Source organism: Chamaea fasciata, unplaced genomic scaffold (genome assembly GCF_029207755.1).
Source record: "Chamaea fasciata isolate MVZ Bird 193981 ecotype frontalis unplaced genomic scaffold, bChaFas1.0.hap1 SCAF_5, whole genome shotgun sequence".
In the NCBI taxonomy this organism is placed as follows: Eukaryota; Metazoa; Chordata; class Aves; order Passeriformes; family Sylviidae; genus Chamaea; species Chamaea fasciata.
In genome coordinates this window covers 32,779,744-32,805,552 of record NW_027094090.1, presented here as the reverse complement: position 1 = coordinate 32,805,552, position 25,809 = coordinate 32,779,744, and the positions used below count along the sequence as shown (strand labels likewise).

The following is a 25,809-nucleotide window of genomic DNA, read 5'->3' as shown; positions in this document are numbered from 1 at the left end:
TATGTATTGAAAAATAAAAAATAAGGATGCAATCAGTATCTCTATCCAAAGGGAGATGTTGTTATTTATTTCAACGGGATAAAAAGAAGTTTGCATCAAAGATATTTGTAGTTTCCTTTGTTATCCCTTTATTTAGGCATATTTCTGATATTTTCATATTTGCACTAAATCAGATTGGGACCAATTTTTGTGGGAATAAAACACAAGAAAATTCAGTTGAGAAATGCAGAAATGTTTGCTGGGTGTGCAGTCATGTAACAGTCAGGATTTGTTATAGAACTCTGGAGAAGGAATGCCCTGGGCCATGGTAACAAGGAAATTTATTCTAAGGATTTGAAGCACTGAGGTTGCAGTTCAGATTAAGAAAAGCCAAGCCAACCTAATTTATCTCTTTCTGTAGTGCAACAAGTCTGTAAATGTAATATTTTTAGTGAAGTTTTGTCATTTTGTAGGACTAATGGTTAAAATAATTTTTCTGGGAAAATGCCTAATCAAGTCCAAAAAAAAAAAAAGAGTGAATCTTAAAGCCACACATTGGCACATTCAAGGAAAATTAAATTTTAAATAAACCCAAGCAGGTTATATACACACTTGTCCAAGAAAGGACTGTGACTTTCCCCAGGAAGGTCAGCTACATGTCTGAGAAAATAAAATTTCAACCTGAGAACTCTTGTCAGTCAACATTTAGGAGAAGGCAATCTGCAAAATAAAATAATCCAAGACATTAGGGGAGATCATGATATGCTCATAAAATTTGGGGGGGAAAAAAAGAGAAAGGCTTTATTTGTCATAAAATATATAGCTGCTATTCCTTCTAATGCCTTGTAAATAAAGTAGTTTCATTTACAAGATATTGAGGATATCATTATGCTCCCTTTCAGAACAGAAGTTGCTCTTCCTCAGCTCATTTAACTGTTTTTGTACTATAATTTAGGAATTCCAACACAAATATTTAACCATAAGGAAATGTTGCAAGCAAAATATGATTTGTGTACAAAAATGCTTCAATTTAAAACAGAAGCAGTCTTCCTTTGACAAGGTTAAATGCAACTTTTAACACTCTAAGGATGCCAGCAGAAAAAACACAGAAATAAAAAGCAGAGAGCCAAAAGACACATATGGATTTAACAATGCTCTTTAAAAACTCAGCATGGGAGGCTGGCGTTCTCACACATGGGAGAGCCTTCAGTGAGCCGTGCAGGGAACAGGTCTACAGCTCAGGCTTCTAGAGTGGGAAACAGCAGCTGCTTTGCCCTGCTGTCTTGGTTTTGCCTGGGATAGAGTTAATTTTTTTCCTAGTAGCTGGTACAGTGCTGTGTTTTGGATGTAGTATGATAATATTATTGATAACACACTTTGTTGCCAAGTAGTGCTTACTTAAGTCAAGGTCTTTTCAGTTTTCCATGTTCTGCCAATAAACAGGTTGAACATGAAGCTGTGAGGAAGCATGGCCAGGATGGATGACCTGGACTGGCCAAAGGGATATGACATCCCTTTGGCCCACAAAACATCAAGATCAGTATATAACCCGAGAGGAATCAGCTAGGAAGGGTGCTCACTGTAAAGGAATGGGCTGAGCATCAGTCAGTAGGTGGTAAGCAATTGGATTGTGCATCACTTATTTCTCTTGGCTTTTATTATTTACTTTTTTATCTGCTTTTTCATTGTAGCTGTTATTAGAATTATTGTTATTATATTTTACTTTGCTTCAATTATTTCAACTGCTCTTATCTCAACCAATAGATTTTACCTTCTTCTGATGTTCATTTCTGTCCCACCAGGGATAAGGAAGGAGAGATTCAGCTCACTGTATTTGGGGCAGAACTCCCCAGGCTGTACTCTGACTTCTGCTCTTCACCTTTCAAGTTATTTGCATCTCAGCATGACATGGTTTAGCATGCAGTTGGCTGACTTAGTTTGAAGTCTAAACACAGTTACCAGAAATGGTTGACACCTTTTGATCTCAAAAGACTTCTTTGTAATTACAGCTAAGTTTTCTCCTTTCCACACTGGGGGGAAACACAAGCATATCTGTAACTTTGAATTGCAAAGGAAGAAGGTGGATAGGGGCTGCAAGGAGTTGGGAGGGGAACCAATCTTTTCCACAATGCAACAGCTCTGGTTTTTATGAGAGGCACATTTGTGGTAGTTCCCTCGGTGAATCACAGTGCCTCGCTGGAAACAACACCAGGGGAAATCAGAAAACTGTTCCTGAATCTGACCTCCTCATGTTTGCGCACCCACACAGCAACTGATTCGCACTGGTGGACGCAAACCACGGCCAGTTAGAGTGAGCTGGGACACTTAGTGAAGAGCAAGCTCTCTCCCAGACAGTGCGTACACCTGAACAGTGCCTGGGCTGCTCCAGTTACTTGGACACTGAACAGGCATCTCGGTGCCATCTGGCAAGAGGCTGCCCAGGGGTGCAGCCCTGTCTGCAGAGCAGCAGGGGCTGCAGGCAGCCTGGGGGCAGTGTGGATGTGCAGAGGCAGGGTGTGGGCTCACAGGGAATACCCCTGCACACGAGGACAGATTCAGTCATCCCACCCAGACTGGAAACCTCTTCCACGTGAATTCAGGCGTCTTATAGTGTCATATACCATCTACAAAAACATCAGGTGTTTTATATTAACTATGTATGCAGGCACATAAATGCGTGCGCATAATACAGCTTTTTAGCTTTCCTACAGAGATAATTCTTTCCCTGTACAGAATAAGCAGAAACCTTGGGGTAACTTTGTTTTCCCTTATACTACATTAAAACATTGCTAGTCAGATTGAATTTTAGTGTGAATCACAAGATCACGTTGATGCTTCAGAATGTAAGTACAGAATTCCCTTTTGGCTTTGAAGGCATTTATGAAAAAAATTAAAAGAACTTGTTCAAATTTATAATGTGGTAATATGTTACCTTCTAGCTACTTTTAAAATTTTTATTTTATTTCTGCAAAAGGAAAAGAAAAAGCAGTCTGAAGAGATTTACATTAAAAAAATCAAAAGATCCACCACCCTGGAGGAGATTCTCACATAAAGTTTCTCTGCATTAAAAAGGCAACAGTTTTCTGCATAGATTTTGTTGTTGTTGTTGTTGTTTTTATGGAATTAATAATTGATCTCTATTTTATTGAGAGTATTCCGAGCTTACATGCACTTTTTATTATATAAGATATGTGACTACTGTGATACTGGCTAGAAGTAATATGCGGAAACACTGAGAACTTGTTTGGGAAGAGACTGAAGAGGAAGAACATAAATGACTCATACAAAAATATATTGAGCATTGTGTTTCTACAAAAGACAACTGTCTACAAGCCTGAGAAGCACAAACTGCTGTGGTCTCATGTTCCCTTTCACAGAGCCCCCATGCTGGCTTTGCATCTGGGTGGTGTGGCAGAAAGCAAAGGTCACCCTGGTCTTCAAAAAGGGCAAGGAGGAGGACCCAGGGAACGACTGGCCGGTCAGCCTCACCTCAGTCCCTGGAAAGGTTATGGAGAGCCTCAATCTGGAGGCACGTCTGCCCACAGGAATGACAAGAAAGTGATTGGGGTAGTCAGCACAGATTCACTCAAGATAAATCATGTTTGACCAGCCTGATGACCTACAATGAAACAACTCCCTGAATGGATGAGGAGAAAGCAGTGAGTATTGTCTACCTCGACTTCAGCAAGGCTTTTGACAGCGTCTCTCAAAATATCCTTATAAGCAAACTCAGGAAGTGTGGACTGGATGAGTGGACAGTGAGGTGGATTGAGAACTGGCTGAACAGCAGGTGACAGGCCTAGTGAGGCCACATCTGGAGTATTCTGTTCAGTTTTGGGGTCCTTATTACAAGAGACACATGGAGCTCCGGGAGTGGGTTGAGTGAAGGGCTACAAAGATGATTAAGGGACTTGACCATCTCTCTTACAAGGACAGACTGAGGGAACTGGGACTGTACAGCCTCAAGAAGAGATGACTGAGAGGAGATCTTGTCAATGTCTGTCAGTGTCTGAAGGGAGAGTGTCAAGAGGATTGATCCAGGCTCTTCTTGGTGATGGCAAGCATTAGGAGAAGAGGCAGTAGGAAGAAACTGATGCATATAGAGTTCCAGCTGAATATCAGGAAGAGCTTCTTTACTGTGCAGTGACCACGCACTGGAACAGAATGCCCAGAGATGTTGTGGAGTCTCTCTCACTAGAGATATTCTAGAAGTGTCTGGATGCAGTCCTGTGCAATGTGCTCTGGGATGACCCTGCTTGAGCAGGGAGATTGGACCACATGACCCAATGTGTCCCCTCCAACCTTGCCCATTCTGTGATTTTGTGACTTTATTGCAGTTGGCCTGGCTGAGAGCACTTCAGTTTACCTAGCGAGAAGCAACGGTTGTAAGGAGATTATCAAATAGAACACTGGACTTCTCCTCCAGAAACACTGTTGTGCTAACCTCTGCACCTCTGTTTCATTTCACCGTGCCCATGACTGTTACCCAAGCTATCAAAACTAAAACCACATGTGTGGCAGCTTCCCTTCACTACTATCTTTTGTATAATGATTATTGCCAAAAAAAACGGACAGAAAATATGGTTATGTGCTAATCCTGCCAATGTTGGTGCAATATGGTTATGTGCTTATCTGCCAATGCTGGCACGTCACTAATTTTGCATGGGTGAGCAATTCTGGCAAGTTATCATATAAAAATTTATTTAGGCATATGAACTCTTGCAGTAATATTATTATGATACAGTAAGTTTATTTTTCTGAAACAGTGTTCAAGATAAAACTGATGATGTGTATGTTAGGAAACAACAGGAAAAGATGAGTGTTGAAGGCAGCAATATGAGCCCCTAGTTTTGATGAATTTTTATCACGAGGACTTTTTTTTAAAAAAAATTACTGTTTAATCAGAAATTCACAGTCAAGTGCTTAACTCCAGATCCAAAATACAGCTATGGGTACCTGATGGAAATGCACTGCTTCTTAAGACTGCTAAGCACACAATTTTGCTGAAGCTAAAAGGTGGCTGAAGTCAAGTGGAAGAACTTTCTAAAAATCAGGTTTGCTTTCCTTGGCAGCTTCAGAAGCAGTTGGAAACAAATTCTAACGGTTTAGTTTCTTATGGCTGTGTTTTGCAGAATAACAGCATCAAGGGGAATTAGATGGGTATGAACTTCCTACATCAAGATTTTCACAACTCTTAAAATTACAGGCAATGTTGATTAAATAATTAATATTTACTAAAGCCTAGCAAATCACTCCTTATTAATGAAATCAGTAGCTCCCAAACTTACTTTTCACTGAGAGCTGCAGTCTTTGCTGAAACCTTATTATGAAACAAATAAGGGCACCACGATATTATGATAATAGTCTAAAATTATAATAATCTGTATTACTGAATTAATGTCTTTATAATTGCTGGATGCCTTTTCCACTTCAACCTTCTGCTGCCCCATCTTAAAATCTCAACCATTTTCCCCTCTGTGGTAGCTGCTATCCCCCATAAACCACTTCTCACCACATCTAAAACATCTAATTTCTTTCCCAGGAGAGGCAGAGACTTGTTTCCTATTTCCATTCTTGGGAGGATTTCTGGCCATTTGCAAGTCTGTGCTCAGGGAAGAGACCCTGCCTTGAGACAAGCCCTTCCAGGCAGAGGTAACACATAAAACTGCTGGGGCATGGTCACTGCCCTGCTTGGGTGAGCCCCCTGCACACTGATAGACAGGGACAGCAAGCTCAGCATACTGCAATACCAAACACCAGTTTCAGTCCCTTGTTAAAAAAAAACCAAACAAAAACCTGAATGTGGACTCTTATTGGATGGCTTTAGGACATTGAATAAAACAATAATTGTATGTGTGAGCTACAATCCCGTGACACAAGATCCCTTGTGAGAAGCATATGAGAACAACCCAGGAAACATGGGAAACTTAACAGTGCTGTCGCTATTTTCCTTAAATGGGTTTGTTTGCACTCAGGGCATGGCTGGGTTTGACTGAAAGCACTAAGAGATCAAACTTTCCTGAGAAACTTCTCTCAGAGAACTTCATCCTTGAAAATCTGCTACATCAGTGTAGCTGCCAACAGAGTCGGAGAGATGCCTTCTTACCATTTTGAAATGCTTCCTATGCAGTTTATACAAGCCTTTCCAAGCAGTTTTGAATTTCAAGCTTCATCAGTTTTAATGGAACATTGCGACTGTGTTTGTGGTGTCAACACTTTTCTTTGTTCTTGAGCTGCAGACTCTCTCTCCCTGATGTCACGACAGGGAACTCTTTCACCCTGACTTTCAGGCCCACATCTCCCCTCAGCTGCTGCTGAAACAGGTGTGAGATAACAGCAGAGTTATTTTGAGCACTGTCAAGGGAAGTATCTCACAGTGCTCCTCACCAATATAAACCCTTTATTGTTAAATAAATGATGTATAAATATAGACAATACATTTGCAGATTTTTCTTAATCATGAGTCTTTTTATGGAACTGTAAATTCCTGTAGTTGAGTTACGTCCTTTTGTAAAAGTGTAAATGGAGATATAACAAAATCCATGGAGGAAATACATTTTTGGTTTGGGAAAACAAAGCACAGGCACAAAAGACCAAGGACAAGAGCATAGGTGTGACCATGGTTTCTATTTTTTGACTCAGGATGGATTTGTGAGGGCTGGAGCTTCTAAACCCAGGGTAAGCAGTCCCAAAACTTCCCCATCATGTTCACTGCCAGTCCCACACTGTTCTGGGCAGAAGAAGGCATCAAGCAGCAGCAGAATAACTTTACTCTTATTTTTGGGGTTTTCCTGAGGCTGCTGACAAATTTTGGACCAGCCATGGGGTACTATGACTGCACCACATCCTCGGAGGCTGAGGGCTTGTGCCAGCCATGGGCAGTGAGCCCTTGGCGCCTCCCTGCTTCAGGCAGGGCTTTAGGAAGGAACTCAAGTGGAGGGCAAAAAAGTGTGAAAACATGGGACAAAATGAACTTCCCTGAAGCACAGTGAGAACTATTTTCAATGTTCAGCTAAGCTGAAAAACAATTGGCAGCAAACAGCATTAGGTTATGGCATGCTAATTTATTTACTCTCATTGCTTGAATGTATTTGAAGTACATGTATCACTCTAAAAAGGAGCTTCAGTTCCATAGAAATAATTAAAGATTTTTAAAAAATATTTAAATTAAAAAACAAAACACTGTAGATAGAGATGTGCAATCACAAATAATTATTTTTCCAGAAGGTCAGCATGTTCTTTGTCAGCTATTTGGTGGAAGATCACGATTCTTGCTTTATTGCTTTAAATCTGTTTAAAAGCATATTTTCTATTGGGTTTCTTAGGTCGTTACACACAATAGTTGAAAGACCATGACCCATAAAAGCCAGAGGTTAATTTGATTTTCAGATATGTCAACCGGAGTAAGCAGAAGGTCATGCAGATTGCCTATTGTTGTGGCACTGTGTTTGCTTAGAACATTTCCTGTGGCTGCCTTGGCCGCGGAAGCAGAGATGTTCAGACAGTCCTGTTTGAACATTTTCCCCATCAGCTCATTCCAGAACTGAACTGACTTCCCCCAGTGCAACCTTTTCAGTGCTCACTGCTTGTTTTTTTTTGTTTTTTTCTCCTTTTTGAGAGCATCTGAAGAAGCCTGGTTTCTGTGATCTTGGAAGATCCTTCAAGTTAGGCTGAATGCTGCATTACAGCACAACTGAAATAGGTCCAGCTCTCAACCAATGAAGTTCCTGAGTGTTGCCATACTCAGGATGGACATTACTGGCACATTGTTAATGCTCTCACATGTCTGTCCTTTGACTGGCAGCACTGTAGTACTGAATTAAGTCCTGGGTTTTCATCACTAAATCAGTTCAAATTGGGAGAAATGAAACATATAAGAGTTACATTCTTGTGCCTTTAGGAGGAAGCATGAAGAGAATTATTCCATTATTATTATTACAATTATTGCTACTACTACTACTGCTACTTTTTTTTAAACACACTCTGCAGGAGATTTTCAAAAGACATAGCTTCTAATCCATTAAAAAAGAAGTAAAAACAAAGGCAAATCAGTCCCCAAACCCCTCCATAAATAAAACATGGTGAGGAAGAATTAATTTAAATAAAATTGTCATGAACATTAATAAAAGAGACCACTCAAATTATAAAACAAGAGCAGGGGAGAAAGAGAGCCATGTGTTTGTCCAGACTTAAATGCTTTAGGTCCTGTACTACTGACACAGGGTTTTGCAGAAAAAGAAGCAGATACAAGAGACCTTAGAAGGCTGCTCTAGAAGACTGGATAAAATTTATAGTATCCTGTTTCACAACTGTAGTGGTTTGAAAGCAAAACAAATGAGAGGTTCCAAGTCAGAGATACAATTTAATAGGAAAAAAAGAAAAAAAGTAAAATAAAATAGATGCAATAATACAAAAGACCACTGACAGAGTCAGAATACAACCTGAGCGGAGTGATGGAAGCAGTCCAGATGAGGTGGTCTTCCTGAAGCAGTGATCTTGTAGAAAGGTCTGGTAGCTCAGGTCTTCTGGGAATCCAGTGGATAAGCGCCCCTCTGGTGTTCAGAGTCTCAGCTTATATCCAGGCTGGAATGCTTGGTTCCTCCCTCTGGGCGGAGCATCTCACAATGGGATGGTGAGTCATGTGATAAGGCCTGATGGGCCCATTAACAGGTAGTCCAGGAGGGGGTTATCTGTGAGCTGTGTAGCAAAGGTGCTGATGGGCCTATTAACAGAAGATAAGCCAGAGTGGAGGAGGCAGGGAGCACTGCCTCACCTGGTTTCAACAGTTCATGAAGATGGTGATAGAATATACTTCAACCCAGGACAACAACTAAGCCAGAAAAGCTTTTTTTTTTACTCCAACACAATCCAATAAATATTTATATACTCACTTTTACTTCTTCATCAAACTTTTGGAAGTGCCAACAAATTCTAAAGCCTCACTGTTGTTGTTGTTGTTTTTGTTGTCTATTGACAAGATTCCATATATTTGTTGCACCAGTCTGAATGACAGTATCTTAATATCAGAATGTTATGTATTTGGGAAAGCAGATAATCAGACTGACTGTGCAGGGCCACAGACACCTCATGACCAATGCTGGAAAGAACATAAAAAAGGTATGAGAAAAACAGTTTCCATATTCCTGCTTACAGAAGATGTGCAGAAATCTAAGAGCTAAATGAAAAAGTAATATAATTTCTTTAACTTTCTCTGCCATCATTCACTATAGCTGCAACTGTGGTTATGAAAACATAACACATCTGGTAAACTCAGCCTGAAGTCTAGGACCCTGGAGTTTTGACAACTTGCTCAAATATCCTACTTCCTTCCTTGGCAAAACTATCTGAGAATGAGTACCACATAAGGCACCTGGGATTTCATATGTCCAAGCTGATATTCACACCTTCAAGTTCTGCCAGAACTGTTCATTTAATTAATTAAAAAAAAAATTTAATAAGCACTGCCTAACTCTAAGCATTATGGTTAAGGCTTGACCATGCTGCCGACAAGACCATGGCTGATATGTGTTTGAATGCCAGTGCCTGGCTGGCCTGAAATGCAGGAAAGCTTGTGCAGCAGAAGCCACAGCCTAAATGAAGGGAGAGAATCTTTATTCATGTTCACCATCTGCTCCTAAGCCACAATCAGCAGACAAGAAGCCCCTCATCCATCCATCCTGCTTCATCATGAGACATCAGCATGTAAGGAGTGTGTGCAGTGAATGCAGTTGGCAGGTTACTCAGAAAGTCCCCTCCATGTGGTACATACCAATCACTTCCCTGTGTGTTTAAGCCATGTTTAACCCAGGCACTAGTCAAGAACAAATCACTTCCCTGTGGGTTTAAGCCATGCTTAACCCAGGCACTAGCCAAGACTATCTTGTATTCTGAAACATGCTCCTACTTGATCCAAAATGTTGAGGTAGTTGAAACACATGTGCCTGTACTCAGTCAAGCTTTTAATACTGTTCTCCACTTCTACAAACACTTATATATCCTTTTACCTGTTTATTTTCCTGCTGTTCCTGCATTGAAAACTATTTCATTACTTTCAGCTTGTTTTGTTGACACTGCCAGCCACTGCTGACATTTCAAAGCATCTCACAACATCATCAGGGCAAGATGTTCTTTCACAAGAGGCAGGGCAAAGGAGCCCCAGAGAGGAGATAATCATCTTGCTCCATCTCCCCTATGAAAAGCTGCCAACAGAAGCCAATAAACAAACTAGTCCCTATTCCATCTCATTATTAGAAGATTTAGCTACAGGCATTCAAAAGGAGCAGATAATGGAAAGTAAGAAGAGACTGTAGAAGCAAAATCATCATGATGATGCTTATTGTAAAGCTTATTGATGCTTATTGCTATTGATACTTAAAACTAGAAATTTATTTTCAGGATATTTACAGATAGATTCTTGTAGAGGAAGTCATTCTGTAGCCTTTGGAAAATGTGACACTTGCAGGCTTATGCGCAGCTTATGTTGAAGTATTTATTTATATTTATATAGATTGCAAGAAGTGTTATGATTTTGTGATACCTTTTCCTGTGATTGCTAGTCAATTAAGATCCCTTCTCAGAGCCCTTTTTATGCCTAGGTATGTAAATGAAGGCTGCTTTCATGCAGCTCATAATGTTGCATTTATTAGCCCTCCACTGTGAGAAGGGATGTGAACCCACTTTTCTGGCGTGAATATTTTCCCGACTCAGCTGAAGAACATATTTTTGAGTAAAGATAGGCCTTCTCTTCGTATCACCTCCAAAATATTTCTGGGAAGGTGCAGAAAGAATGAGTCCGCAAAAGTAGGAGGGGGAGGCTCTGTTGGGAAACGGGACACCAGGGCCCCAGCTCCTGCTTTACTAAATCCTGATTCAGCCCCTGTACTGAATTCTGATTCAGTACAACAGTTGAGCTCTGAAAATACCTTCTCAGTTAAGTCCCTATGGTGAGAGAATTTCTAGTTTTTGAATCCCTAAAAGTATAGGGTTTTACCCATTCAGCATGACCAAGAACAAAAGTAATTCTCCATATGTACGGAGATAGGAGTGGGGCAGATAACTTCCAGCTCCTGTTCCTGCCTGCCATCCCAGGTCTCCTGATGGGTCCATGTTGCATATTAGCACTAAACCCATGTGGACTACTATTTTCACACTAGTCTAAAAGAAACTTTTTATATTTTCTTGGCCTTCCCATGTCCCCAACCCACACAGTGCTTCAGCAGGTCTCTGATACATGCAATACTCAGAGGATGACCTGAAGATGAAGAGCACTTTGTAGCCTGACAAAACAAAAAAACTTTTTGGTTTTGGCCACTTTGTGGTTAGGATGGCAGTAGAAAAAGAACATTTTACCCTGAATTTCATATACGAGGGCTTGGCCCTGATAACATTTTGTGGATTTCGACCCTTTGGATAGCAGCCTTCATTTGGACTATTCAGGTCATGCTCTGTGGGGAACTGGATTAGGCCACAAAGCCTTGGGACCATCACAATAACCATGTTCTGATGGAGATGCTTTCTCTGAGCTTCAGTTGCAGAAGTCTCTCAAAAGGAAATCCCTGTATAAAATTGACTACCGGATGATGCAGTAGATATCAGGTATAGCAGAGGAAATATACCACTTCAAGTATTGCTAACATTTATTTATTTTTAAGCTTAATTGGTGCTTCTGCATGCAGACTGGCAAGAACACCAACAGCTTCCATCTCATCAGCCCTGATAAGCCTGGAAATGCTGGGGGTTGCTGCAGGCAGACAGAGATCGGATATTGCGATATTGCGGGAAGTAGGATTGATGTCTTAATAAGAGGCACTTTGTCCTCCACATCACTGTGATGCTTCAAGCACTGTTGCTTCTGTAGGGCCTTTCTCTAGAGATAAAGAGCTCCCTCATGCTAATTAAAGGTTACACACTCCTTTTGAAAAGGTAAGAATTACTTCATTGATCACCACATGATGTGGTAATCTTCCTGAGTAGAATCATTTGCAAAAATAAGACTTTCAGTGTTCTTTGTATGGGGAATTAACAGAGAAGTGCAACCAATTCTTCTGTCAAAGCTTTTTCTTCCCTGCATATACAGCTTCATCCCATAATGTCAGGCACCTATTCTGACACGCTCTCCAAATTTGTTCAGCAGCTCAGTTCACACCTGTGGATATTGACTACATCTCTGATAACATGACCCAGAAGTTAAAACCTGCAGAAATGGTGCATTCACCTCACACCAGACCTACTTCTTCTCTCACCAAAGTCTTAGGGAGCTTTCATTGTCTTTATTCAGAGCATGAAAAGCACAGGAAAAAAAAAAAAACTTCAAGTAAGCAAGCAACATAAGGTATAAACAAGGTACAAGCTAGTGAGAGTTACACTGTGGAGGTAAATTCCACATTCTTATAAGGCAGAGCCCCAAGCATTGCCACATTATGCAAAAGAAACAAAAAAGGGCCCACACCAGAAATATTTTTTTTATCAGAAATATTTTAAACATGTCAAGTCAATTCACTTTCACTGGATACACTTCCAGCTACTCCACATATCATATACTTTCTGCTCAAGTACTCACAAGCTAGAATCACAATCTTTACAGCCAAGTGGATATTTCATTTTGCAAGCTTTTTCTTTATTTAAAGTGAATTTTCTTATAGTTCTCTAAAAAAGTAGCTACAAAGGCAAAAATAATACAAAAGAAAATGAAAGGAAGCTGCATCAAGGTAAGGTCAGGCTGGACATTAGGAAAAGTTCTCACTGAGCATGTGTTTGGTCACTGCAACAGGCTCACCAGGGAACTGGTCACGGCATCAAGCCTGCCAGAGGTCAAGGAGCATCTGGACAATGCTCTTAGCCACATGGTTTAGCTTTAGGTAGTACTGCAAGGAGCAGGGAGTTGGACTCCATGATCCTTTTGGGTCCTTTCCAATTTGAGATATTCTATGGTTCTGTATAAAAATAATACCTACATAATTCCATAACATAATGTTATGATAGCCCTAAGAATTTTTTTCTGATTGAAAGTATTTGTCTCCTTTCCTCCTGGTTGTGTGGAATAAGCTGATAGCTGGAGGGCAGGACTACAACTTAGAGGGATCTCAGCAGCTTGGAGAAATGAGCTGAAAGGGACTTGCAGGAGTTCACCAAGAACATATGCAAAATCCTGCAGCTGGGATGGGGAAAAGCCATGCAAACAGTCAAGAAGATATCTTAACAGAAAAAAGCCTGAGGATCCTGGCAGGCAATAAAGTATCAGTCACCAATGCACCTTTGCAGTGATGAAGGTTAAACACATATTGAGGTGTACTAGCAATAGTCATGGGAAGTGATCATACCCCTCTGAATGGCACCTGTGAGATTATTGTGCCCAGTTTGGGGCTCCCAACTTGACCTACTGGAGTGAGTCCAGCAGTGGGCCACCAGGGTTCTGCAAGAAGATAAATGAGATTTGTTCTGCTGGGATAAATGGATATATTCAGCTTTTAGAAGGCAGGGCTAAGGTGAAGAAATCTTACTTCTGCCTTCAACTACCTAATAAGAGGAAAGAATCTCAGAGGTATTCTCAAAGGTGAAGGGTGATAAGAAGCACCAGACACAAACTGCAACAACAGAAATCCCAAACAGATGGCAGGGGAAAAAAAATATTGAATGAGCGGTTGAATACTGGAACTGGCGCCCAGAGAGGTGCTATCTCCACCCTTGAAAATCTGTCCTTGGAAGTATTGAAAACTTGACTGGACAAGTTTCTGGAGAATATAACATAACTTTAAAGCTGACCCTGCTTTGAAAAGGAGTTGGAGGACATGATCTTCAGAAGTCATCTCCAATCATGATTATTTTATGCATGGAAGTTTAGAGTGTTCTTTGTGTAAATCTGTTTTCATTATGATTAAAATTATTGAATTTGTTGAATTCAATGTGATGCATGGCAAGGTGGCATAATTCAGATGTTTCAAAGAGCTCATATGAATGTGTTTCTGGCCCACACGCAGCTTCACTCCCTGGCACAGTTACCCATTCAGAGAGGAAAGTAGATTTGCTCCAATATCACAAATAAGTTAGCATTTTAAAAAACCCATTTTTCCTTTGCATTAGTCATGGGATTGCAGAAGGACAGAGAGTCAATTTTCAAACATTTGCATAGAGAATTCAACCTCAAAATTTCATTGGAACTCAATATCCAAACCTTTAAAAGTCTACCTGCCACCAAGAAAAATGTCTGGCTTGGACCAGGCGAACCACATGCTGGGAGATATGGGGAACTTGCTGAGCCCTGCAGGGACTTCCTTTGAGAAGTGAGGCTTCAATTCTGACTCAAAAGTGAACATGATCCTCTTTCCCAAAGAACTGAAATCAAGGCATCTCTGTACTTTTCTGTACATCTCTGTACTTTCTCTGTATGAGGAGGCCACATCCCTCCTGTTGTACTGTTGTATCCTTACAGCATTCTTGTACCAGAGGTAAGCATCCATAGAATTTCAAACAGTGCACAGATCTGTTTTGAGTGGTGAGCTGCTAATCTGTCTCCCCATATGTCTCCTCTGGGCTTTTCCTTGTCATCTATCAGAGATAATAATTTAAATTCTAACGTATTCCTTCACATTTCTCCCTCATGCTTTGTGCAGAATAGTGACTGCAGTATGGGGCCAGAGAAGAAACACTGCATTCTCTCTGTTTGAGTTTTAGTCAGTATTTTTCTATGTCCTTGGGTCCAATAAACTGCAAAGTGTAGTGTGTTGGCACAGCTTCTCCAGAGGTACAATTCATAACCTGTGATGGATACAGGGATACAGGTCAACTTCTGCTTATGTCCCTCCTCTCACTCCTGTCTTCTCTGGGTGGCAGGTCCTATAAGCATTAGTGAGGGAAAAGAGGGCTGGAGTACCTGTTAGACGAAAAAACAGAGGCCATCCAGCAGACAAAAGATAATATAAAGAGATTATCCTGGGTGGAAGAAACTGGGAATAAATGAAGAGAGGTTTACTATTCCTCAAAATACTTATAATATCAGCCCTGGAAACGACTAAACAAGAGATAGGAAAAATAAACACCTTGTCCTAAAGGAAGTGTATCTGTAATGCTTAATTTGGAGTAGATTTATTTCCATTTTTACTTTAAAAGGCACTTAACATGTTCTTAGCATCCCTGTTCTCTAATACACTTTTGGCTCTCTAGAGTTTATTAGTAGACAGCTTTTCATAAAAACTGGTGTCACAACAGTTTTACATTTTGTATGTCTGTACTTAAGGAACCTGAAGCAAACACGGGCATTGTTTGAGCTCAGTTCTCAGAATGTTATGTAATAATCAGAAACTGAACAAGCTCACAGGACTCATTCTTCAAACCTCTGTAACTGTGTTCAGTTTCATGCCAGCCGGTTTCCAATATGAGCCGGCAAGATGACGGCCGATCATCCCCACTATATGTATGCCATGTATGATGACTAATGAGCTTTCTTTCTCCTGCTGGGTTCCAGTACTGCACTACTCTCAAGGTCTGCCGTACCTACCTGCTCCATTTCACAGGTCATTGCCTTTCAGGGAGACTTACACCTCTCAGGAGGGCTGCAGAATCACAGGGCTCAAAGCCTTGCTTTAGAGGACAGACTTCCTATATGCTCCTACATTTTCTTAAAGCTTGGCACACCCAAATCTGCAACCCTTCAACACATTTGGGTGACCACAACACGGTCACCCAAACGACCAAGAGACCTCCCTTTTTTTTTTTTTTTTTTTTTTTTTTTTTTTTTTTTTTTTTTTCAATTGTGAAAAAGTATGACACAGTCAAAACTACTCAGCAAGAGAAAAAGGGGTTAAAACATCTATGTCCGCAAATCTGAAGATTTTTGGGCCCGTCCTTTCATTTTTGCCCCATGACAGCATCCTAAAGGTCTGGCGGTGCGCAGAGCAGCCCGGGGGCTGCCGCTCCGTCACCCGGACCGGCGGACGGTCCTGTGCCCGGCCTCCCCCGGCAGGCAGGGGAACCCACGGCAGGCCGGCAGCAGGGCTCGCTTTCGGCCACGGTCCCAGGTTCTTTTTTCTAACAAATGCCTTCCTGGGGAAATTATTCTTGGCGTGTTTGAGCAGGAGAAGGCAAGTAAACCCTCCGAGCGGGCGTCTTGTCCCGCAGGATCAGCGGGCTCTGCCGGGGCTGGGACGGCGCTGGCTCAGCCCAGGGGCAGCAGGGACAGCGCACTGCGGGCGGCGATCTCCAGCCCCTGGTAATGGAACCCCGAGCGACTCCGAGGGAACTGCCTCCCGGGCGGCTCATCCCGGAGGCGGCCGCGGGCACGGCGGCGGGTCCCGGGCCGCATATCGCCGCGGGCGGCCGGGGGCGGCCCCGCCGGGCCCAGGCTCCGCCCGCCGCGCACCTGCCGCGGGCCGGCCCCCGGCGCGGGTAGGCGGGCGGGGGCGGCGGCCGCCCGTGCCCGGCGTGTGCCAGGAGCCCGCCGGTGCCGCAGGAGGAGCAGGAAGCGCCCGGGCGAATCCAGCCGCGCTATCACATGACTCAGCAGCCGCTGCCGCCGGGCTGAGTTCACCCAGCGCCGCGCCGGGAGGGGGAAACCTGCAATGAGGCCTCGGCCCCGCGGCTGCCCCTGAGCCCGCCGTCCTCTCGCCCGGCTCCGCGGGGCCCGGCGCCCCCATTGCGGGAAGGCGGCGGGGGCTGCCGGAGCCGCCTGCGCAGCGCTGCCCGCCGGCGCGCCCCGCTCCCCGCCCTGCGCGGCGGCCCCGGCGCTGCCGCCGCCGCCGGCGGGGGTACTATGCTCACGCGGGTGAAGTCCGCCGTGGCCAATTTCATGGGCGGCATCATGGCTGGCAGCGCGGGCGCCGACCACGGCAGCGGCGCGGACTTGCCCCTCCGCTTCCCCTACGGGAGACCCGAGTTCCTGGGACTGTCCCCGGACGAGGTGGAGTGCTCCGCCGACCACATCGCCCGCCCCATCCTCATCCTCAGCAAGGACACTCGGCGCCTGCCCTGGACCACGGGCTACGCGGAGTGAGTACGCCGCGGCGAGCAGGTGGAGCGCGGCCGAGCCCGCTGCCCGCGCTCCCGGGCGCACCGGCGGCGAACGGCGGCGATGCCGAGGGAGCCCCCGGAGGGTGCCGGCGCTGCCGGAGGCGGGGGGAGCGCAGCCCCGGGCCTGCGCGGCGCCGCGGGCAGCGGGAGCGGCGGGGGAAGGTGCCGGGGGAGGGGAGCGGCATACCCGGCGCCGTGTGTCCGGCCCTGGCCGTAGCTCTGTGCCTCGGTGGCTCATTCCTGGGAGCCCGATATGCAGACGGTCGGCTGCCCTTGAAAGTCCCCGTGGGAGTGGCCGATACCTGGATCTGCGAAGGATGGCCAGGGGCAGCGCTGGGCTCCCCTACCCGTAGTGACGGCTCCGGGGGCGCAGGGGCCAAGGATGGGGTACCCGCCGGTGAACAGCAGTTTTGGTCCTTGACCCTGGAATAAGAAGGGATTTTGGCAGGAAACCCGATTTGGTTTGTGCGTGTGTTAATACTTCCCGCTGCCCATGAATGGTGAAATGTGTGGGGTTCGGAGCTCCTTCCTGTGGACCCGACAGCCGTTGTGCTCGCTGATGGTGACTGGTTGCATGTGTCTCAAAGTGCTTTCTAGTTTGGGGAGACTCTTGAGGACTACAGGCTCCAAACTGAAAGACAAAAAATTCCATTGGCTAGCCCCCAAACTGGGCTTTCCAAATAGTTTGTTGCCCTGACTCACTCGTGTAATGGTATTTACTTTAGAGGGTGTCTGATCAGGACCTGGTTGTAGCCTTGCCAGCCAGGCAAAAGGCAGTGCTCCTTTGGATGCATCCAGCTGGCAGTGGGAGTAGTTGCAGAGGCAAGGCATGTCCTTGCGCTTGATACCTTTATCGGTAGGCACCTTGTTTTCCTTGAGGATTCTGGGTGCAGGATTCAGTATTTGGTTTCTCTCTGTTTGTTCTTTCTGTGTTTGGTTTCTTTCTCTTACTGCTTCTAAGTCTTGAGCATGTCTGGCCATCCCTGTTGCTACCAACTCAGAGATTACTGAAGTTACTAAATTAGCCCTTCCAGACTACAAGTTGTTTTCTATAGACTCTTCAGACATATATGAATTCACCAAAAAACTCTTGCAAAAACTACAGTGAAGACTTCACATTGTTAATGACCAATCACTAGCTTTATTTAAAAGGTTGTTACATCGTTGGGGGTGCTGAAGTGGGAGATTTAAAGAGAAATTTTAATGAGAGATTTAAGGAATTTTAAATTGGATTGTTCTCCTCAGATTAATAAAGAATTGAAATAGGTTACTGAGCAAATTCCCCATGAACTGTAGGCTTAAATATTTAAAAGTAAGCTCTAATTGTTCTGCCACTATAATAGTCCTTTAAAAAAGCACTTCTTTACCAAAATAAGTACACACCTCTATTTTCAGCTTAGGTGAAGTTCTGTGGCTTTAAACAAGTAACTGTAATTGCAAGTTGGTGGCAAAGTGTAAGGGAGGTTCTCTGGCTCCCAAGTATGTGCATCCCATGAGCTTCACCTGAGACTGCTGGCGCAGAAAAATGTGGATGCTGGAAAGTGAATGTTTCATTGACCCTGTTGATGAAACCTGATGAGAGGGAGTGTTTGAAGATAAAGTAAATGGCTCTGGTGGTCATGAAAGCAGAACATACCAGGATTGTTTTCATATACTTGTTGCTCTTCCCTCTTGAGCTTTGAGCTGCTTGGTTGTGAGGTGTAAAAAAGTCACTAGCTTTTTCAGTTCCTGTTGGTATCTGTGTGAAAAGAAGTTGCCCTTTTGCTTTGTCTCTGGTGGCTTTTTTGTTGTCGTTTGTTTGTTTGTTTGTGTTTGGTTGATTTCGGTTTTTTGTCTCACCCCCTTCCCTTGCAGTTACTGGCGCTAGTGCTGGTGGAGCAGATCTATGGGAAAGGTGGTACTTGTTACAGAGAACTAGTTAGTGAATGGGTTCTTACCCTGTTCCCAAAAGTGTGTATGTGATGTTCCAAAATTGGGGTTCACTATAACCGGATCTCAAAGTGCTTGCTGCAGAGAAGCTGAGAGGAAAGCAGTGCCACCAAAATTGCATTGTTTTCCAAAGGCAAATCATTAAAGAATGAAGAAATAGAAGAAAATATGGATAAACTTGGATTTTGCCAAATATGACCTTTGTGTTGTTGTTGTTGTTTTACTCATACTGAGCTATTACTAGGCTTTCTGAAAATAATTGTAAGACTTGCTGGGAGGTATGTGTTGAAACTGTGTTTTTCTTTTGAAACAGGTTTGAGTTACACAGAGAAAAGAAATGAGAAAAGTACCAGGAAGATGAAATTATGATTTTACATATTCTGAAGTTTGTTGGCTTGGGGAAAGCAGGGAATAAAGTACCTTCATGCTATTATTTAGCATTTTGTTGCCATCTGTATTAAGGAAACTATCAGAACAATTGTTTGCCTTTTGTTACAATACAAGTGAGCGCTTACAAGAATGTTAGGAGGAAGTTTAGTGTCCTCACAAGCAGCTTGTGATGTAACACAAAGGTCAGCTACTTAACTCACATTTTGCTAGTTTGCTTTGGAAGACATAAGAGAAGACGTGCCATACCTGCAGTGTGCCGAGGTGCAGCTTTCCTGAGCTATTGCATTTTCTGTGTTTTCATGTTTTAGCAAGTCAGCAAAAAAGTCATTTCAGTGTTTTGTTGGTTGGGATGCCTATGGGCACAGGGATTTTTACTTCCTGGAACTAATGAGAGGTTTGTTGTTGACTTCGAAGGTGGAGATTTCGCCCAGAGGGTGTTAGGAGAATGTGTGCCACCTGTACTGTGTCTGCCCTGATGTTGTGAGCCATTGCACAGCAGGGTCTGAGTCAGTGGATTTATGTTCCACACCCGGCACCAGCATCTGTCTCACTATCTTTAGGAAGAAATTGTGGCTCTGAGAATAGGTCACCTGGAGGCTGAGCTTCAGGAAAGCATTTGTAGTGTTCATGTTCTGTAGTTGTAAAACATGTCAGTTTACAGATGATACTGGAGTTCCTTGATGTTGTCATGCTGGTGTTTCATGCAAGCTGGAGAAGGCATTTGGGGTTAGACCTGGTTCCCATGCTAGATTGAAGCTGTTTATATCTACAAAATATGCATTTTTTTTAGGGGATTTCTCTTGTTTCTTGGATTCCTGAGGATTAGTATTTCCTACTAAACAACATCTTGACAAAGTAGTTCACCCTGTTGACTGTTTCTTTTCCCTAACATCTGTGTGATATGGGCCTGTTCATCTGACTTACTCCCCTGGAACAAGCATTTCTCCTCCACTCCGCTCTCTTCCTCCTCTTGTACTGAACATTTTTTGTAACAGGTATTTTTGCAATGTTGCTTGTTCATGTCATATATTTTAACTTATTTTAAAAATCACCTACTTAGCTCTGTGATATTACGTAGTGAAATGTAAATTAGTCTTTATTTTTTATTATTAACTTTCCCTCTTTTAATGGTGTGATCATTACGAAAAACATGTAGGCAGGCGAATGGAATCTTGAGAAACATACTTGGTGCTGGGATAAAATATCATTGCTTCTTGACGTTTTAGTGGGAATCCCACAGGGACTCAGCTCTCCTTAGTCAGTAAGCAACCTAAAAGTTGTCTTCTGAAGTGACTGTCCTGCTGTTTCTTACTTGCATGGGAGCCCTGAGACCTTGAATTTCATTTCACCTCATACAGGATGGCAGAAGGCCATGTTTCAAAGAGATATTCTTATACCACAGACACTTGTCTAATGTTCGTCAAGCACCACAGAAGCAAAATTAAAATTGTATCCCACATCCAGTAATCTTTTTGTCTTTAAAGGTATCATTTTATTTAGAAATAAACTTTTTTTTTTTAATCAAGGGCATCCTTAACATAGTTTTCTGCATGTGGTTAGCTGGCATGCATCAGGAATGACCCTGGGAGAGGGTAGTCTGTTAACAAATGTTCTTTTAAGTCTGCCTTTAATCCAGAGGAGTAAGGAGATTTGCTGCTCTCTGAAAAGTTAAGTGATTTATTTGAATAAGGGAGGGTGGGAGGGATCCTGCCTCACACTTTATTTACGTATTGCCCTCCCTCTCATCTGCGAGCAGCTGCACTCCCAAGGCCACTGGGATCTCCTCTAGAGCTTTCCCAGTCTGAGCCACAAGCTGGTTTTTGAGCTTCTGCTTGGATTGCCCTGTTACTGGGAGGGAAGTTTCTTCTTTGGTCCCTTCCTGTGCTGTTTTCAGTGTGTTATGATCTCTTCCCTGCAGCACTGCTGATAAGCAGCCCCAGTGTTCAACTCTGAACGTAACTGGCAAAGTAAAGGCAGTAGCAGAGAGTATGTAATGTGAAATGAGCCAGATGATATTCACTGCATCTAAACTCTACCCAGAACATAATTTTTCACCTTCTCTTCCGTTGCTTTATCTTCTTCCTTCTGTGAAGGTGGAAGGATGAACAGTGTGGAGCAGAGCCTTCCTCTTCTAGCTGAATTGCCTTGACTACATATGGCATGATAAAATAAATGCTAAATTTGCAAATGACAAAGAACAAGCCTGCTGTTGGAGCTGCAGAGAAACTGCAACTGAGTAGCATTTTGTGGTAGAAAAACAAGCTTAGTCATTTTCCATCCATTTTGAATGTATATTCGTACAGTCCAGAATCCAGTACTGTAATTGCTTTTCTAAACTATATGAATCCTGGGGATGGAACCATAGCTGGTTGCTTCTGGGTCACTTGTTCCTCTCTTTGCACTTGCCTTTCTGCTGTTTCTTTGGAGAACTTCAACAGGTACTATCAAATGCACTTAAGGGACAGGGGGAAAGATTCAGTTGTATGTTGTCTGGGCCCTCATGCAAAAAAGCAATTTTGCCTGCCTTTTTATTTTTTCTTTAATTCTAAATGACACTTCAGATACCTTTGCAGTTCCAAATTATAATAGGTTTCCAGATACTTGACTTTACTGGTATGCGTGTTTCTTGGCTTAAAAAGTCAATTTATTATCCCAGCAGTGCCTTCTGTTTGATGAGACAAAGTCCGGGCTGTTTTTCCATGATGTTACATTTCAGAGATACTGTGGTTTCTCTGCTCTGCAGGCCAGCAGTAGAAATTACATTTTCTCTGTGGCGTTGGTGGCTACTGACCCATAATGAATGCAGAGTTGTAGGTGAAATGTGATCATGTCCTTCTACAGCATTTTTTCAGTGGTGAGTTGTTACAGTTCAAAATTAAAGGGGGGGGGGGCAGTTTATGGACTTTTTTTTTTTCCTTCTCAAAGTACTGGATTTTTTGTAAGGCTGATGATATTGCATGATGTTTTCTCATGCTATGTTACTCAGTTTGTAGCAAGTGAATGCACCTGAGAATTAACTGGAGGTTTTTATTAAAAATTTTTCCAGCATTTCTCAGTGATCATAAATACTTTGGTGAGTTAAGGTAACACAGAAGTATTCTTCTACCTTTCATGTTCTGTCTAGACCAGACTATTTATTCAGATGCTAAGCATTTTAATAATGTTATGAAGCAGGTGAAAGCTTAGCACGTCTGTGGGCTGAGGTAAGGCAAAACGCAGAAAATGCTTGTCCTGGGCTGAATATCTTGATGTTGAAGGATAGCATAGGGCTTGCAACTGATTGCTTATTCTAATCCCTATTCCTTCTTATTAATAGAAGATAACAACCCCAGAGTCCTGCTCCTGTGAATTGGAAGTGATAGTCTTCTTAACTCTCCCCTGGGACCATGACTCATACCCCATCGGTAAACACATTTCTTGTGTGTGTTCTGTTCGGTACAAATTTCAGGATGAGACTCATGGGGAAAGGAATACTTTTTTTTTTTTTTTTTTTAATCTTGTTCTGTTTGGTTGTCAGGTTATATATACAGAAATAATGAATTACTTTTCTTTTAAACTTTTTTAAAAATTGTTCGCAATTCTCTTTGTCTAGAAGAAAATACTTTCTTTTATTCTTTTTGTAGTTCAGAACGTAAGAATGAGTAGGACTTGATGAATGAACTAAAAACTTAAGTCCCATACATGTAGCTAGAGACAACTGAACAGTCTTCCTCTGTGAATGAATTATTCTTCTATGCATATTATAATGTTAACTTTAATGTATATTGCCTGGCTCTTGTTTAAGCCTGGGTTCATATAAATCAGCATACAGAAACCTCATGATAATTTTAAGAGCTTCAGAAATCCCTTTCCTTGTGTAAGACCTTATGCTATAGCATCTAATATTTATGTAATGACTCTAATCTGCCAAGTGCACTGCAAATAATAATTTCAGAATAACCTTGGAGAAAAATGTACATATGTGTAAATGCAGTGGTTCGTCCAAGTGAAAAAATGCAGCAGTGAGGGTAAGTTTTGGCAAGAGATTTGATACGAATGTGGAGAATGAATCTCAAGCTTAGGTTCTGTGTTTTGATGACACAGTTGTTTTTCCTGCTGTTGTGTACTTGGCTTTTCCTATGTGGCCTCTGATTACTTAGAACTTACAGGGGTAAAACAAAAAAAAAAATAGAAGATAAAAATGTAAATTGTGGTCAGGTGTTTTTAATACTATCTAAGTATTAAATTAAAAATGTAAGTATTAAAAATTGCACAAACGTGATTCCTTATGGGACACGTATGAAATTCATCCCTCAAAGCTGTCTCATATTGCTAGTCCCTCAGAGACTTAAGACTAATGCCATCTCACATGTTTCTGGAGGGCTTGCTTGAGTGTGGTCCTAGCTTCTGACACCAGAGCATGACTGTGTCCTCCCAGGTAGCCTTCCTTTGGAGCCTTTTCCCCTGGCACAGGTGGCAGTCGGCAGATGTTACCTGCAAACACTCCAGCTCTGTTCATTTGTCTGTCTTGCAGCTGCATCACTTGGGATAGGTATAAGGGGGAATGGCTTGGCACAGTTATCATCACGGCATAAAGTAAACTGACAGGGCTGTGCCCCTCGGGGTGAACTGCTTTGAGCCTGTGAATGCGATCAAATGAAACACGCCCAGTTTGACCTTGGAAGGACGCAGTGCTGCAAAGCACAGGTCATTCCTGTGATGGGATCTGTGTGCCACTTGAAAAAGAAATATAGTCTGTGGGTTTAAAGATAGGTTAAGTCAGCTTTGTGAGCTGAATCCCGAATAAGACTTGGAGTGGGGGTGTGCTGTTAATGAGTGCAGGGAGATAATTTAGGCAGAGCAGACATAGCTGCTTTGCTGTGGTATGGGGCTGGAGTAGGTGCTATATCTGTGATGGAGCAGCATTTGCAAGGGAGATAGAGGCTCCTGAACTACATCTACCCTGGATCTTTAACCACTTCCCCTTGGATTTCTGTTCTGATTGAACTTGCTACAATGCAAGAGATCCTGTTGGACAGCAGCACCTTAATTGTGCCTTTTGTTGTCTCAAATAATTTTTTTCTTCCTTCTTCTTAAAGAGAAAGGTGACTTCTAAGAATTGGTTCCCATTTTACCAGTCACATTTACTTGATCGGGTATGTTTGGGATGTCCAGCTATAACACATGTGTTATCCAGAGTGGTTTCCTGATCAGAGGTCAGGTGGAGTAGCTCACAGTTGCAAGTGCTGAGGGCACAAGACAGTGAGTGGAGCTGGTGAGGGAATTCCCAGCTTGTGTTGAGCCACTCTGCCCCTCAAATCCAACTGACATGGGGGGGAAGTTTCATTGTGTGGTAATTAGAGGGTCTAGCAAGTAGGAGATGGCCAGCAGGTCCACTAAAGCCTTTTGGCTTCTTCACTGTCTCCCTCATCCAGCAGCACATTTGCTGTCTAGTAGATGCTGCCAGCTGTACTTGGGGTTGTAAGTGCCATTGTTGCTAAGTGGTTGATGCTGCATGAGCAGTTCAGTAGGTGAAGCTCATAAAATGGCTGGAGGCAGGTGTGATACCTCCTCCAAAGACTGTATATAGGGCAAGTGTTTGTCTGAAGAATTCAGCATTCTCCAAATAAATACTGCACACAGTATTTAGTTGGGGAAAGCAGTGCTGGGGTAAAGCCAGCCAAAGGGATATCTGTGATTCTTGTTCACAGCATGGTTTAATTGCTAGAGTCTGGGTGGGGGAAAGACAAAAATAACACCAAGCTGAGGCAGTCAACCTTAGCAAGTGCAGTAGATAGTGCAGGAAGGTATGTGGTCGATGCATAATTGAGGAATGCCAAAATATGGACCCTGTACATAACTTAGCAATCACACCAATCTAAGAAAGAAACTCAAATAAGAAGAGGTTTTAGGGAGCTGTGGCCAGCAGGCAACTTTCTGGCATGAAGTAGGGTGGCAAATCTAGAGCTTTGCTCATTGTTTGGGATCTATATTCAACACAGTGAGCCTTAAGGGGGAGAGAATCTGCTGAGGGAGTTTAGAGCTGCTCGAGGTAGAGGGCTATGGGCAGTGCTGTGTCTGCAGAGAACCTCCAGCTTGATAGAACTGAAAATCTTGTGTGGCCCAGATGGGGACCTAAATGCACCATCTCCAAGACAAGCAGCTGTTGAATGGGTCTGGTCCCCCAAGATCTTATCAGCCTCTCCCTCCTCTGGTGTGGGGAGATTTGTCTGTCCATCACTGTCACTCGTCATAGTGCCAGCTTGTTTTCAACTCTGTGAATGATGTCAGATCCTGTAGGCTCTGCACTTTTCCCTCTTATGAGAGCAGGTCTGAGGTCCAGGTGGTGACTGTCACTTAAAGGTGAATAATAACCATTTCTGTTTTTTTCCCCTCACTGTTTCTTCTTTCTAAAGTGCTACCTAAGGTGTAGTCGATCTTGACTGATTGTTTTGATGCTGTTCAGGCTTTTTTGCAGGCAACAATAATGACACTGCAACTGTGATCTGAGACAGCCAGCTTCGCCTGATT

At 43.0% G+C, this 25,809-nt stretch overlaps 1 protein-coding gene and 1 long non-coding RNA gene across 3 annotated transcripts in view; one reads left to right on the top strand and one right to left on the bottom strand.

Annotated features, from left to right (window-relative positions):
* Positions 1–7,023: 7,023 nt before the first annotated feature.
* On the bottom strand, positions 7,024–8,576 carry LOC136290182 (uncharacterized). Its single transcript, XR_010721030.1, has 2 exons — positions 8,421–8,576; positions 7,024–7,819 (listed from the first exon to the last, which is right to left on the bottom strand). It is a non-coding gene; the product is annotated as an uncharacterized lncRNA (long non-coding RNA).
* Positions 8,577–16,688: 8,112 nt separating this feature from the next.
* The window catches only part of PPM1H (protein phosphatase, Mg2+/Mn2+ dependent 1H), a 129,864-nt gene continuing 120,743 nt past the window's right edge, over positions 16,689–25,809 (top strand). For both annotated transcript variants that reach the window (XR_010720793.1, XM_066183169.1), the window contains exon 1: positions 16,689–16,959. Coding sequence is in view for 1 of the 2 variants with exons in the window: in XM_066183169.1 (XP_066039266.1) it covers positions 16,724–16,959 (236 nt within the window). In the remaining variant the exon portion in view is untranslated. The remainder of the gene's footprint in view (positions 16,960–25,809) is intronic.